The sequence below is a fragment of the Zygotorulaspora mrakii genome, chromosome 5 (assembly GCF_013402915.1).
Source record: "Zygotorulaspora mrakii chromosome 5, complete sequence".
NCBI lineage: Eukaryota > Fungi > Ascomycota > Saccharomycetes > Saccharomycetales > Saccharomycetaceae > Zygotorulaspora > Zygotorulaspora mrakii.
In genome coordinates, this window is record NC_050723.1 from 670,555 (window position 1) to 684,551 (window position 13,997).

At 38.6% G+C, this 13,997-nt stretch overlaps 6 protein-coding genes across 6 annotated transcripts; 2 read left to right on the plus strand and 4 right to left on the minus strand.

Moving 5' to 3' along the window:
* Nucleotides 1-10: 10 nt before the first annotated feature.
* On the minus strand, nt 11-3,337 carry PIM1 (ATP-dependent Lon protease PIM1; the record flags this gene model as incomplete). The annotated part of the gene is made up of 1 exon (XM_037289064.1): nt 11-3,337. One exon carries the CDS (start codon nt 3,335-3,337, stop codon nt 11-13), a length of 3,327 nt encoding a protein of 1,108 aa, XP_037144959.1.
* A 369-nt stretch (nt 3,338-3,706) lies between these two features.
* Nucleotides 3,707-4,411, minus strand: HAP3 (Hap3p; the record flags this gene model as incomplete). The annotated part of the gene is made up of 1 exon (XM_037289065.1): nt 3,707-4,411. The coding sequence occupies one exon, from the start codon at nt 4,409-4,411 to the stop codon at nt 3,707-3,709; it is 705 nt and encodes a 234-aa protein (XP_037144960.1).
* A 498-nt stretch (nt 4,412-4,909) lies between these two features.
* Nucleotides 4,910-6,592, plus strand: RFT1 (glycolipid translocation protein; the record flags this gene model as incomplete). The annotated part of the gene is made up of 1 exon (XM_037289066.1): nt 4,910-6,592. The coding sequence occupies one exon, from the start codon at nt 4,910-4,912 to the stop codon at nt 6,590-6,592; it is 1,683 nt and encodes a 560-aa protein (XP_037144961.1).
* Nucleotides 6,593-6,700: 108 nt separating this feature from the next.
* On the plus strand, nt 6,701-8,227 carry APN2 (DNA-(apurinic or apyrimidinic site) lyase APN2; the record flags this gene model as incomplete). Its single annotated transcript, XM_037289067.1, has 1 exon — nt 6,701-8,227. The coding sequence occupies one exon, from the start codon at nt 6,701-6,703 to the stop codon at nt 8,225-8,227; it is 1,527 nt and encodes a 508-aa protein (XP_037144962.1).
* Nucleotides 8,228-8,233: 6 nt separating this feature from the next.
* Nucleotides 8,234-8,706, minus strand: POP8 (ribonuclease P; the record flags this gene model as incomplete). Its single annotated transcript, XM_037289068.1, has 2 exons — nt 8,234-8,594; nt 8,666-8,706. 2 exons carry the CDS (start codon nt 8,704-8,706, stop codon nt 8,234-8,236), a joined length of 402 nt encoding a protein of 133 aa, XP_037144963.1.
* A 315-nt stretch (nt 8,707-9,021) lies between these two features.
* On the minus strand, nt 9,022-13,590 carry PEP1 (type I sorting receptor; the record flags this gene model as incomplete). Its single annotated transcript, XM_037289069.1, has 1 exon — nt 9,022-13,590. The coding sequence occupies one exon, from the start codon at nt 13,588-13,590 to the stop codon at nt 9,022-9,024; it is 4,569 nt and encodes a 1,522-aa protein (XP_037144964.1).
* Between the last annotated feature and the right edge of the window lie 407 nt (nt 13,591-13,997).

The following is a 13,997-nucleotide window of genomic DNA, read 5'->3' on the forward strand; positions in this document are numbered from 1 at the left end:
ATAGCCATTTTCAGTCATCTTTGTCTTTTTTTGCATCAATCATCTCAAATTCGGATTTCCATACATAGTTTCCCTCATTTTTGGAAACATCTCCAAATAACCTTTGGAAAATGTCCTCGTACCAGTCCGCAGCAAGAGGCTCCAAACCCTCCTTCACATTTTCTGGTAATTCTGCCCAGTCGCTCATATTTTCTTTGGGAAAAATAATCGTTTTTGCTCCCGATCTCTTAGCCGCTACAGCTTTCTCTCTTAGACCTCCAATTCTTAAAACTTTCCCTGTTAATGTTAGTTCACCCGTCATGGCTACTGTGGGATCGATAGATTTGTTAAGAGCTAATGACAAAAACGATGATGCCATAGTTACACCAGCAGATGGCCCATCTTTTGGAGTAGCGCCCTCTGGACAATGCAGATGAATAGATGCCTTTTCAAAAAATCTGTTTTCTGAAAATTTTTTGGAAAGGTACATCTTAGAGAAAGAATATGCCAAACGAGAAGATTCTTTCATAACATCTCCCAATTGGCCAGTGCGTTCAAATGATGGTCGTTTACAATCGTGCAACGGTTGCTCCAAAACCGACTCTACATATAGCGCACAACCTCCTATACTTGTCCATGCTAGCCCCATCACGACGCCGGGTGGTGTAATCTCATACAACCTATCTGAGGTGTAAACAGGAGGACCGACATAACTTTTCAAGTTTTCTGGATCTATCACGACCTTGATATTATCCGAGACTTTGAGTGCCTCGGCTCTATCCTTCGTCTTTTCAATTTCAATTTTCTCCCCTTCTATTTCAGAGCTTCCAACAACCGGAGCATCTTTGGCATTTGAAGATTTATTTTCAGCATTCTCTGGACGAGGCGTGTCGTCTATGCTCAATTGTTTGACAACATCTAGAGCCGCCTTACGGTATATCTTCTCTATATGCTTTTTCAAATTTCTCACACCACTTTCCCTACAATAATGTTTCATTAAAGATCTAATTGCATCTTCAGTAAGTTCGACGTTTGTATTTTCTAAGCCTGCAGTCTTTTTTGCACTTGGGGCCAGATACTGTTCTGCAATTTTAACTTTTTCCTCGGCGACATAACCGGTTAATTCGATAACTTCCATCCTATCGAGCAACGGTCTTGGAATTGAATCCAAAGTGTTGGCTGTGCAGACAAATAGAACCCTAGATAGATCAATCGGAATATCTAAGTAGTTATCCAAGAAGTTATTGTTCTGCTCCGGATCTAAAACCTCCAATAATGCAGCAGAGGGATCACCATGAATACCTGCATGCCCGATTTTATCTATTTCATCAATTAATATGAGTGGATTTTGTGTCTGACATTTCTTCAAGGCTTGGATCACTCTTCCAGGTAGAGCACCGATGTATGTTCTTCTATGTCCCTTAATTTCGGCAACATCAGTCAAGCCACCTACAGAAAAACGAAAAAATGCACGATTCAATGAACGCGCAATAGATTTGCCGATGGAAGTTTTACCAACACCTGGTGGTCCAACAAAACATAGAATTTTGCCATCAACTTTACCAAGCAACTTTCCAACCGCGATGAACTCAAGAATACGATCCTTTACATCCTTCATTCCATAATGATCTTCGTCTAATATGGTTTTGGCTCGTGATATAGAATATTGTTCTTTAGAGGTTATTCCCCAGGGTAACGATGTGATCCAATCTAAATAATTTCTGATGACGCCAAATTCAGACATAGAAGTTTCTAACGTTGCGAGTTTATTTATTTCGTCATCGAAAACGTTCTGAACTTGCTCTGGTAATTGAAGCTTTTCGACTCTCTTTTTAAAAGTTTCGATCATCTTATCGCGACCATCGTCAATACCCAGCTCTCTTTTTATACCCTTAAGTTGTTCCATTAAATAGTATTCTCTTTGTCTCTTCTGAATCTTAGTTTCCACATCCTTTGAGATCTTGTTTTGTAGCTCCGCATTCATCAACTCTTTCTTCAACACCAGTAATGACTTCTCTAAGCGTTGTTCGATATTCAGTGATTCGAGAATTTCCTGTAACTCCTCTTCCTCTCCTGCAGATACCGCAGCAGCAAAATCTGCTAGCCTTGCAGGCTCTTCGAATATGTTGGTTGTAGCAGATTGTATCGAGGCCGAAAAAGTCGCTATTTGCTCGCGAAACATGGTATTTAATTGAGATATTTCTTTGAATACTTTCAAAATTTCAGACGTCAGAGCATTTATGACAGGTGATTTTCTATCAAAAGGTTCATCTTCTAAGTTTGATACGTTTACTAAAGAAACATCATGTTCCTTCAAAAATTCCGTGGGATTTGAGTCTTCGTCTTCCTCAGTAGACTCAGCGATTTGACGTTCATTCTCCACAAGTTTAACTGAATCGTCTGTCATCGACTTACTGAGTATCTCATTGTTTGCGATTTCTGAATCATTTTCGGTGACCTGAACTTCATTCTCTAAAACTGTTTTCTCCTGAGCATCTTTGCCTTTTGGAGGAAGTAATTCATCAATTTTAATTCTTCTGTGAGGGTACAAGAGTGCCGTCATTGTTTCAATACCCGTCTTTTCATCTTTACTCGGAAACGCACTCGTTATTTGGGCAAAAACTCCGACGTCATAAACCTCCTCGATTTTCTCAATGACATCAGAATCAGAATCAGAATTTTTAAGCATAAACGCGCCGATATAAGGTTGTTGACGATCTAACATCTCTTTGATGACTTTCATAACCCTCTCATCAGAAATGACGACAGCTTTGTAAAAGCCTGGGAACAGCGGACGCCTAGAAATAGGAAGGGCTAGCATTTGAGGGTAAACTTCAGGCAAGACATGTTTCTTTGCCTTCATCGGATTGTTTCCATCATCGCCACTGCCACTCCCAGAAGATGAGGGAGGCGTTCCTGCCATTCCTGAACTAGACGTTGCAGGACTACCATTTGATTTGAGACTGTTACTGTGCTCCTTCTCCTCCCTCAAGTTGTCAACGCCTTTCTCATTCACATCATCTTTTTTGTCACTATCATCCTTTTCATTCTCATTCTCATTCTCATTCTTATTCTCATTTCCTTTGTCTTCTCGACTAATATTATTCTTATCTGATTTTAACTCTAAATCATCCAACCATTTCTTTTCTAACCGCTTGAGCTCGTTCTGTATGGAGCTGTCATTCAGTTGCAGACGATATTGATTCCAATGAACACTGTTCATGAAAACCTTGCCGTTTTCCACATTAGCTGTACTAGCAAATCTCAGGTTGAGTCTCGCACCATTGACTGCAGTCCTGACCAAAGCCTTACTCTTCAGAGCGCCTATTACAGCCAGTGAGGTCCTTCTGCTAAGCATTTCTATTGATTTATCAAAGACGTAGAGACCTCTCCTTAAATTGGATACAAAGGCAATAAGGCGATATTGGGCAGACAAAAAAATACAAGCTTATTTATCTATGATAGCAAGCTATAAGCAGAGTTCCTGGCTGAAGATATGATGTAGACTGATTGGTTTTACACTTTTGTTCTGGTGGCAAAAGTGTTTGTAATGTTCATGTCGTCTTCGGAAATCCGGACCGAAATTTACACAGTAAGAGAAATGTATATACAACAAGGTATGAGCAGTAATAAGCAATGGTTACAGTGATATTTAAAGCGTTGAATATTTATTAGGCATAAGTCACATTTCTAGAGTTCAGAAGCGTACTTTTCTAAAGTCCGATTTTCATTCCTCCAGCGCACGTTCTCCATCAGGTTCATCCTGCTGTTGATCCATGAATTGAAGCTGTATTTGACCTTTGTCCACATTATATTGCTGGCTTGATTCTTCGTCTTCATCCTCTTCATGATCCTCATCTGGATCTCTGTATATGTCTTGCGCCTCCTCTTCGTGCTCATACATCATTTGATTTTTGAGGGCCTGCTGCTGCCTGTACTTGGCAAGGTATATTTTGAGCACTTCAGCATAGTTTTCAAAGCCAAGTGCATGTAGGGATATCAGAATATCTTCGCCATTGATTGTCTTTCTCTTATCAGCCGAACACCTGTCGCTTGCTTCGCTTGTGACGAACGATATGAACTCACTGACACACTCTTGCATACATTCTTTGGCATCCTTGGAAACTTTAGCTGTTACTGGTAGAGTGTTTTTCATCAACCGAGAAACGTTGTTTATGGGGAGCCATCTATCTTGCTCTCGCAGTTCAGATATGTACTGATTCTGTCTTGCTAGCTCCTTTTCATTCTTTACATTTTCAGTGAAATTTGAGGCAGTACTACCAACTTCTCCTGGCACACTTCCGCTTACGATGTCTGTTGCTTCTTTCATGCCTCCCAGCCCGATTGTTGTACTTGTGTCTTCTACGTTTGCACCGCCTGCAGTACTACCATTGCTAGCGCCCATACTCCCTAGATGCTGTTGAGAGCTCATTATATATTCTGTAGATGTACAGCTCCAAACAATCGACACAGTCTCACAACTAGTAATCTAAAATGATAAGCTATTTTGCTGCTTCCCCACAAATTGTACAACTTCGTTAAGGTTTTTTAAAATTGATTTGAAAAGCTCAAAGTCGGTACGTTTATTAAATATGCGGTTGTTACAGGTATTTAGGCACAAAACAAAAGTTTTAGAGTCTGAAAATGTGCTAGCTGGAATTATTTTGAATTAGGGTCTACTGAAGACAACATAATCGATGGCTCCAAGACTGTGCTTTATTGTTTAGGATTGATATTTTGGCCTGCTGTTTTCATTTTATCATGCCTCGGGTAACGAGTGTCGCGTAACGAAAGCATGAAATTTCAAAGTTGTGGAAACTCTGGCTGATATAAGAATGAGTAGAACGAAGGCACATCAATTGTTCGGGTGTTTGATATTGTTACAGACACTTTTATGACTGTATAAGCTTATTGTGCAGGTAGAAAGAGAATGGAGAAGAAAAATGTACGTTCACCTGTCAGTTCGAGTGAGCAGATCCTCGAGAAATCAACTAAAGGCGCCACATTCCTTATGATGGGACAAATATTTACCAAAATGATCACATTTGTGCTTAACAGCCTTCTGATACGATTTCTTTCACCTAGAATTTTTGGAATATCGGCTTTCTTGGAGTTTATTGTGGGAACAGCATTATTTTTCAGTAGAGAAGCCATCAGGCTGTCGACATTGAGGATTAAAGAACAATTAGATGTGGAAGATAGCGAAGCAGCTGCAAAGGAGAGATCTTCAGTTTTTCAGATTGCTGCTAATTTTGCCCATATCACGCTCTGGATTGGTGTGCCACTGTCGGTTTTTTTGATAACATGGCAATATAGAAACATCAATTCTTATTTTGTGTCTCTGCCGTATTTTACCTTTTCTATCTTGCTGATCTGGGCCAGCATCATTATTGAGTTATTGAGTGAACCATTTTTCATTGTCAATCAATTTATGTTAAATTATTCTGTAAGATCAAGATTTGAAAGTATATCTGTGACAGTCGGTTGTGTCGCAAATTTTGCAGTGATTGTATCTTACGAAAAATCACTATTTCATCTTCCAAATGACAATTCAGAAGTCTCAAAAGAAGGCACTGCCATCTTGGCTTTTGCAATTGGGAAACTAGTCCATGCAATTTCGCTATTGATGTGTTACTACTTTGATTACTTGAGGAATTTTTCTTCTGAAAAGATGTTCAAACTACGCTTAACGAAGATTCGTGCTGAGGATGGGAAACGCAGCTATTACTTTCAGCACGACATCTTGGAGCATTTCAAGAAAGTTTACTTCCAAATGTGCTTTAAACATTTACTCACCGAGGGTGACAAACTAATAATCAATTCGCTATGCTCTGTGGAAGAACAGGGTATTTATTCTCTATTATCAAATTACGGATCATTGATTACAAGGCTGCTTTTCTCCCCTATCGAAGAGTCACTGCGCCTATTTTTGGCAAGACTACTTTCAATAAATAATAGCAAAAATGTGAGATTGTCAATGGAAGTTTTGGTCAACTTGACAAAATTTTATTTGTATTTGTCAATTCTAATCTTGATCTTTGGACCAACAAATTCCCCATTTTTATTGCATTTTTTGATTGGGTCAAAATGGTCAACAACATCCGTATTAGACGAAATCCGTGTCTACTGTTTCTATTTACCATTGTTGGCAATGAATGGAATACTCGAGGGGTTCTTTCAAAGTATAGCTACCGGTGATCAAATATTGAAACATTCATACTTCATGATGGTTTTTTCGGGTGTATTCCTAATGAACTGCTGGATATTGATAGAATATCTTGAGCTATCAATAAGTGGTCTGATAGCCAGTAATATCATAAATATGTTGTTACGCATTGGTTACTGCGTTTGGTTCATCAATCGATTTTACAGACAAGTGGCAATTGATTCTTCGTTCTTGGTTAATTTTACTGATTTGAAATGGGTGTCTCTGTTAGGTGTAGTAATATGGATAATCGATTGGTGGTTAATCGGTTTCACCAAGAACTTCCAACAATTTTCCGTTAATATAGCGTTGGCATTCTCGCTACTTGTAGTTATCCTGTTAAAAGAAAGAAATTCTTTGAGAAGTCTTGTTGGGAAAAGCAAATTATCTAGTTCTAAAAACATATAACTCTTGATAATATCATTTTTATGCTACGAAAATTGTTCATTTATTAATCTATCTAACAACTCTCGCTTTAAAGTTGAAAATAGGAAATACTAAATGATAGAACGCTAGATGAAATTTCCTGCTCCTATCAAGTGTGATAAAAAAATTGAAACCGTCAGATTCTTAACGTTCAATGTAAATGGCATAAGAACTCTATTCCATTATCATCCTTTTTCTGAGATGAATCACTCTCTAGCAACCGTTTTTGACCATTTAGAATCTGATATAATAACCTTTCAAGAGCTTAAGATTGATAGAGCATCAATCTCTAAATGGGGTAAAACACCAGGTTTTAGCTCATTTATCTCAATTCCATTGACAAAAAGAGGATATTCTGGAGTTGGGTGCTGGGTAAGAAACTACCCAGAAGAGCATCCACTTCATCAACCAATGCAAGTGTTGAAGGCGGAAGAGGGAATTACAGGAATATTGACCATAAAAGTTGGGAAAAATAATGTCAAATATCGAGATGATCCCAGTATTGGTATTGGTGGCTACGAAGCTTTGGGTATCAGTGAGAACGATGAAAAAGAGTGCATTAAGCTAGACTCTGAGGGGCGTTGCGTTATGGTCGAATTGGCATGCAATGTTGTTGTTATATCTGTCTATTGTCCAGCAAATTCTACACTTTCTTATGAGGGAGAATCATTCAGATTGAAGTTTTTGACAGTTTTGTTCAAGAGAATACGTAATATAGATAAAATGGGAAAGAAAATAGTACTTATGGGAGACATAAATGTTTGCAGAGACTTATGCGACAATGCGGATTCCTTAGAAAATGCATCGATACCGTTAAACAGTTCAATGAATGGTATTGAGTTGGAACAGAAATATCGAGAGCTCTGTGAGGCCTTTGTGCTCAATCCGGAGACCCCTCACCGTCGTTTATTTAATCAACTGCTGCATGATTCAATGATTTCAGAAATTGCTAGTGATGGTATACTTATAGATACCACAAGGTTAATACAGACAAGAAAAAGACTGAAAATGTACACTGTTTGGAATACGCTGAAAAACACAAGATCTGTGAACTATGGTTCGAGAATTGATTTCATTTTGATCGGATTAGTCTTGAAAGATAAAATAGAGGCAGCTGATATTCTGCCTCAGGTGATGGGTTCAGACCATTGCCCTGTTTTCGCTGATTTGAAGCTTCAATCATCTGGTCAAAACGAAAAAAAGCTAGTTATTAAACTGCCGAAGTTTGAGGCACGTTATAAATACGGGCTGATACATGGTAACATTCTAGAAATGTTTGGCAAGAATGGTAAATCTCTTTCCACAAAGGTAGCTACAAAGAAAAGCAGTTTGTCAAACAAGACTCCCGGAGTACATAAACAATTGGATCTGATAAACAGTCCCACCGCTAGACCCAAAGACGGCGATAAATCCACAACTGAAATTAAAGATAATCTTCTCATTACTCATAAACAAAAAATTTTTGGAGAAACTCCATTGTGCAAGCATGGTCTCAAGGCAATCTCAAGAACATCAAAGACTGCTGCGAATCCTGGGAAGAGATTTTGGGTGTGTAAACTGCCGAAGGGTAGCTCTGAAGATATATCTGCTTCCTGTGGATTTTTTCAGTGGGGTTGACGCGCATCATGTCTTACTAATTGTTGCATTTTCACCTTCCTCTTCCGTGACACGTTTGTACCAAATGAGATCATCTTCAGTCACTTCAAGTTTCTTCAAATCTGGAGTTTCCTGTTCAATGCGCACAACCGCAGGTGCCCCTAGAAGCTCGCTATTTGATATATATGTACTGGTTGCAGTTGAAAATACGTCTTTGTCTTGAAATCCTACTTGGATGTAAGCTATTTTATCTTCTTGATTCAGAATTGTATACTCTATTGCTTCTCCAAAAAGCCCATGGGTCCGCTTCAATGCGTGATTGAGCCACCGCTTCCAAGTCATCAAATCAATACGGTGTATATCATCGGGTTCCTCACTCTCGATGATCCTTTAATCAAGTAGCTTATGTTAATAGCGGAACATATCGGTTGTTTGAATTAGCAAAGAGCAGAAACATACATTTCCAGCTGGAAATACTGCCAGTCTTTAAATTTTTTCATATTTTCCACAGAGAATGCTAGATGTCATGCAATGATTGCACTTCTTCGTGATGTATAAATTTTCTGTTCTATTTTGTAATTTCAATACACTCAATTATCATTTTAATGATGAGGTTCGATATATATATTTTGATACGAATTCTACTCATATACAATTTTGTTCATAAGAGATGAGCCCTCCAAATAGACCACAAATTATCTTTATTTGCCTTACATTGGTGTTGGTGCAAAACTCTGGCAGCACCAAAAAGAGGAAGAAGCTCAAGGGCAAAAAATAAATCTTTTTTGTCTTCTCTCTTTATGTGTCAAGAGGATTCACTTTGGTGATCGATCATTGTCAATAGCTGCTTCTTCAGAGTTACCCAAATTAATTTGATCAGGTATTGATAAAGCATCATCATCTTCAATCTCAAAATTTCCTTCGTTTTCCATAAAGTCACCTAAATCATTAGCATCTTCATCATGACCAGCCAGCAAATCGTCAGCTTCATCTAAAAATTGATCATGTACCAATGAAGAATAACTCGGTCCCGTTCGACCTCTCATGCGCTCCCCAAATCTGGAAAAAACATTGCCCAATGATCTTTTCACTAATTGATAAGCAGCAAACAACCCCGATACAGCAAACAACCCTGATTTAACAATTTTGTTAACAATTTTGTCTGTCGTAGTATCCTCTATCAATTCATTTTCATTCAGTCTTATTTCACCAAATCTGGAAAAACCACCGTTTCTTCTAATTCCTCTTTCATAAACAAACCACGCAATAAGTGCAAAAACAACTAGCAAAATAATAAAAATAAGGAAAAAAGATCTACCTTTTACTCCATATTTTTTGTTGAACTCCTCCTCCATTCCAGGGCAAGGGTATGGATCTGAAACTTCGTCTAACTTCAATCCGCCCTGGCAGGTAGATAACGGGATTTTTCTGTAACCAGATGGTTTAAAAAACTCGACCATACCCTCCTTTTTACAAATTTCAGATGGATCAGCGGGAGTTAACCCTTGCACCAGTTTACAGGTTCCATCCATTGCCTTATAGTAATTATAGTCACATTCAAAATCTTGTCTTGTACAGGTACAATTTTCTGTGATTTGGGAGAATTCCGTCAGTGGTACATTACCCACAAAACAGTCATCTCTAATCTTTTTCAGATAGTTTGTCTGGTGACCAAATAAACACTGCTCTTTTGTTTTTCCCAATGAGAAGTACTCAAAATCATCATTACCGGGGTCCTGAGGACTAAACACACACTGTCCATCGAAAGCATTATAAAAATTGATTGAGAAAGTCCTGGTTGATGCACCTTTAATAGAAGTGGACTCTGATACTAATATGAACCTCAAAGCTGAGTCCCTAGGTACAGTTATAATATCATTAACGATTGTTTTATCTGCGGTAAATTTGAAATCCTGCCATGTTTTCCCAGAATCTGTTGAGTAGGTTATAGTATCCGTCTGAACCTTCTTGGGGACAAGAACGATGACACCACCATGATCACCATATTCCCACCGAGTAGATTCCTTTTTCAGTTCAGTCCACGTTTCACCACCGTCAGTACTAAAAAAAGTTGAGCATGCGTCTTCCGGTAACAAATATTCACCAACATTACCTACTCCGATTAACATGCCAAAGGCTGATCCTGAAGAAAACGTATCTCTCAAATCTTCCCGTTCGGTGTAACTATGGAGATGAAGTGAACATTTATCGATAGAGTCTCTTTGACAAGGATATCTTTGTCCTTCGGAGTCTCTTGACGGCGGTTGTAAATATGACCAATCAGAACCATCATTAAAGGTAATTTTTGATTTTAAATGCTTCCCTTCCGACTCATCAGCGGCTTTTTCGGGATTTGCAACAGTATTAATAAGAATTATACCTTCGAGACCCTCGACCTTTTCGAAATCCACCATTCCAAATCTATTACTGTTCACCGCAGTTTCTAATGCCACAAATGAAGTACCGTTAGAGTTTGATTTCATCAATACGCCGTACTCTGCTCCAGGTTTATCACTGGTGGATACATGTACAAAAATAGCACCAGTTTGAGAGCCTAGCACAGTAAACGATTCCTGCTCTTCACTCAAGTATTCTTGAGGAAATTTGGCCTCGGCAAATTCCTTACCATCCACAGTGACATATGCACGCAATTCGGTTGCTGAGTGTGGAATTGCAACCACCAGAAAATCACCAGTTGACATGTACCCAATGATGCTCTCAAACACTATAGTTTTCTCGTTTTGGAAAAAATCTTTGGATGACACTAAGCTTCTCTGTTGTGATTGTTTCTCTTTGACCTGACAAATGATTAAATTTTCGTCAACCGGATATGGGAACGTCGATCCCACAAATTCACAATGAATCGCATTGTCCAATAGTTTAATAAAAGTCTCTCCACCATCCCTCGTAATATATGCTACTGCATGACAATTTTGATCAAACATGGAATTGCAATCTTCGCCGCCGTAGTAAATAAAGGTATTCTTTTCTTTGGCATTGAACTCTAAAGGAAATCCTAGTTGCTTTGTCTCCGGGAGTTTAGTCACATAGAAAGAGCTTCCTCTGTCATTTGTAATATACAACGAACCACTTTTACCAAACAAATAAGCTGATGAATTGAAGAAAGGATTGAAAACAACCTCAATAATTCGATCATCAACGTTGAATTTTCTTATATTTTGAGCAGAGTCATGAGAGATGTAGATTCCTTCATCTGTGGCCATAATCAGCGATTCATCTTCCACAGTGTCAAAATACTCATAAAACTTCAGCTCAGAGGTAAATTCATTCTCAGTTACCATTATCTCACCTTCATTTGGATCAGAAAGTTCTTTACAGCTTACTGTTACAGGTTCGATGGACAATTCTTTTTTACATCTATTATTCTTGATCTTTTTAATAGGGTCAAGTTTTGTTTGTTGTGTTTTCGATTTCAGACATGTCTCTGAATATGACAAGAGATTGTAATCGGGTACACATTCACCGATTTCATTTCTTGAAAATCCTGGAGAGCATTCATAGTCGTCATTCGTACATTCTTCACATGGTTCACTTTGAGTTTCTAAATTCTTAAATTCCGTTTTAACCAAACATGAAGCATCCTGCTTTCTCTTTTGCATCGAAATTTTTGCACCATTTATGCATTTACCTCCTGCCAATTGCCAAGTTTCAAAATCATCATCACTACATGCCTTTCCATCAAATGCCTCCGAAAAATCGATTGTGTAAATATAATTCGTGAAAGTATCTGACCTTGACAGCGTTAAACCGTTCAGTATAAATTTCGAACCTGAACCGTCTGGAGTTGTTGATCTTACTTCGAGAGCCATAATCTCTTCCTCTAATTGATATTCTGTCCAAGTTCTGCCATGATCTAGCGAATAATAAAACTCTGCAAGTGGATCATTATCTTCTTCGGGATTATAAGGAATTGCGACAATGATGTTGCCGTAATCACCAAACGCATATGCAGCTGGATATTCAAGCGCAAACCTCCAAGTGCTACCACCATCCACGGAAATGAAAGTCATCATGTCGGACAGCTCCTTAACATCGCCATCAGTCACCTCACCCAGCAACATCAGTATACCTGGAGTTGGATTTTGGAGAACCCCTTCAACAAATAAAGGGGACAGAAAACAATTTTCAAAGTCATTTATATCACACGAGTAAGTGTCGTTCATATCTGGATCAACAACCCTTAAATTCTGCCAAGTTAAACCATTATCAGCTGTAATCTTCGTAGGCTCGATCTGATCTCTTGTGCGGCGGTTCCGAAAAAAAGACCTACTTTGAGCTACTATTGTGCCCGGAAGTGTAGTTGAGAGTTCGAAAAATGCTGCTCTCTCATTCTTGAATGACCCCCATGGAACAACCTCAAATATCAACCCGGTAGAATCAGATCTTAGGATTAATATTGTAGCACCGGAATCCTGATCTCCTGAAGCTGAGATGGGTAAGATAATTCTACCCGCCATGTCTTCGTACGCAGAATGTCTCCTATCATTCCTTGCGACAGTTGGCAGATATGCCTTGTTAAAAAATTTACCATCGGTTGAGATCCAGTAGCTTATGGCTGAAGCTTCATTAAATTTATCATCCGCGATACTTATAATAAGATATGAATTCAAAAGCTTAAATCCCCTAACTGCTTTGTCCTCAAATTGCTCAAATTTTTTGACGCTTTTTCCAAAATCATCGGTATAATAAAGAACTGACGTAGCCTTTGTTGTCTCATACTTCTCATTGCGTTCATAATAGGCTGTCAAACAGTAGACAATCGGATCGTTATCAAATAAAGAGGATTCTGGAGAAATTTCACCAAACTCACACCTCACATCAATAGTAACATTTGCATTACTTCGAGATGGACCTTCAACAGGAGTTTCAATAAGTCTGAAATTCTTACCGCTATCGTTCGAGACAAGGAAACCATCTTCTATATGTGATGTCCTACATTCCGCTATAATATAGTCTCGATTTCTGGGGTGAGATTGAACAAGACACGTACCATAATCATTGTTTTCCCCACCATCTAACTCCAACAAACTCCATGACTTACCTTGATCATTCGTCATATAAACCTTGCCTTGGTTTTTTATTGATACAAAAGCTCTGTCATGCGCATAAAAACTATCTACTGTCACCCACTCGACCTTTTGGTCAACTTGTTCAGCGTTCTCCCAGTTTTCCCCATTGTTCCAAGAGATCTTCAGCTTGTTCTCACTTACTAATAATAATGTTGTTGAATCATCGAAAGCAGCAACCTGAAAAGTTCCAGAGGTTTTCGTTGCTGAAACTTTAGGTGCGAATTCGTCGGAACAACTTGCCCTTCGAAAGAGGAGCACCCCTATAATACATATCCATTGAAAAAAGCGTGCCATGTAGGAACCAAATTTTCAATAGCTATCTTGATACTCGTAACCCAATGGAATCTATTGAAATGTTTTAGAGTTTTGTTCTTTGTTGTAGAATGGGTGGCTGTGGTGGAGGGTGAAACTTCGCGTTTCTGTTTTCTTGTAGCCATTGTGTTACAAAATTATCGGCGGAATCAGAGATTGTTGCCAGGCCATATCAAGCAGCAAAAGCGTGGTTGAAAAAAAGTCATAAATATGATGCACAAAGAACTCAAAACCTCGACGACTTCATGATGTTTCATAATTCAGACATATCTGGGAACTTCATAGTCGACAACCCGTTCTATTGGCCGTTGCTATTCACTGTCTATAAAGCGATGTTTCAAAATGAAACGTCAAATTAAGGGCATGAAGCCTCAAAACTTGTCAATCGT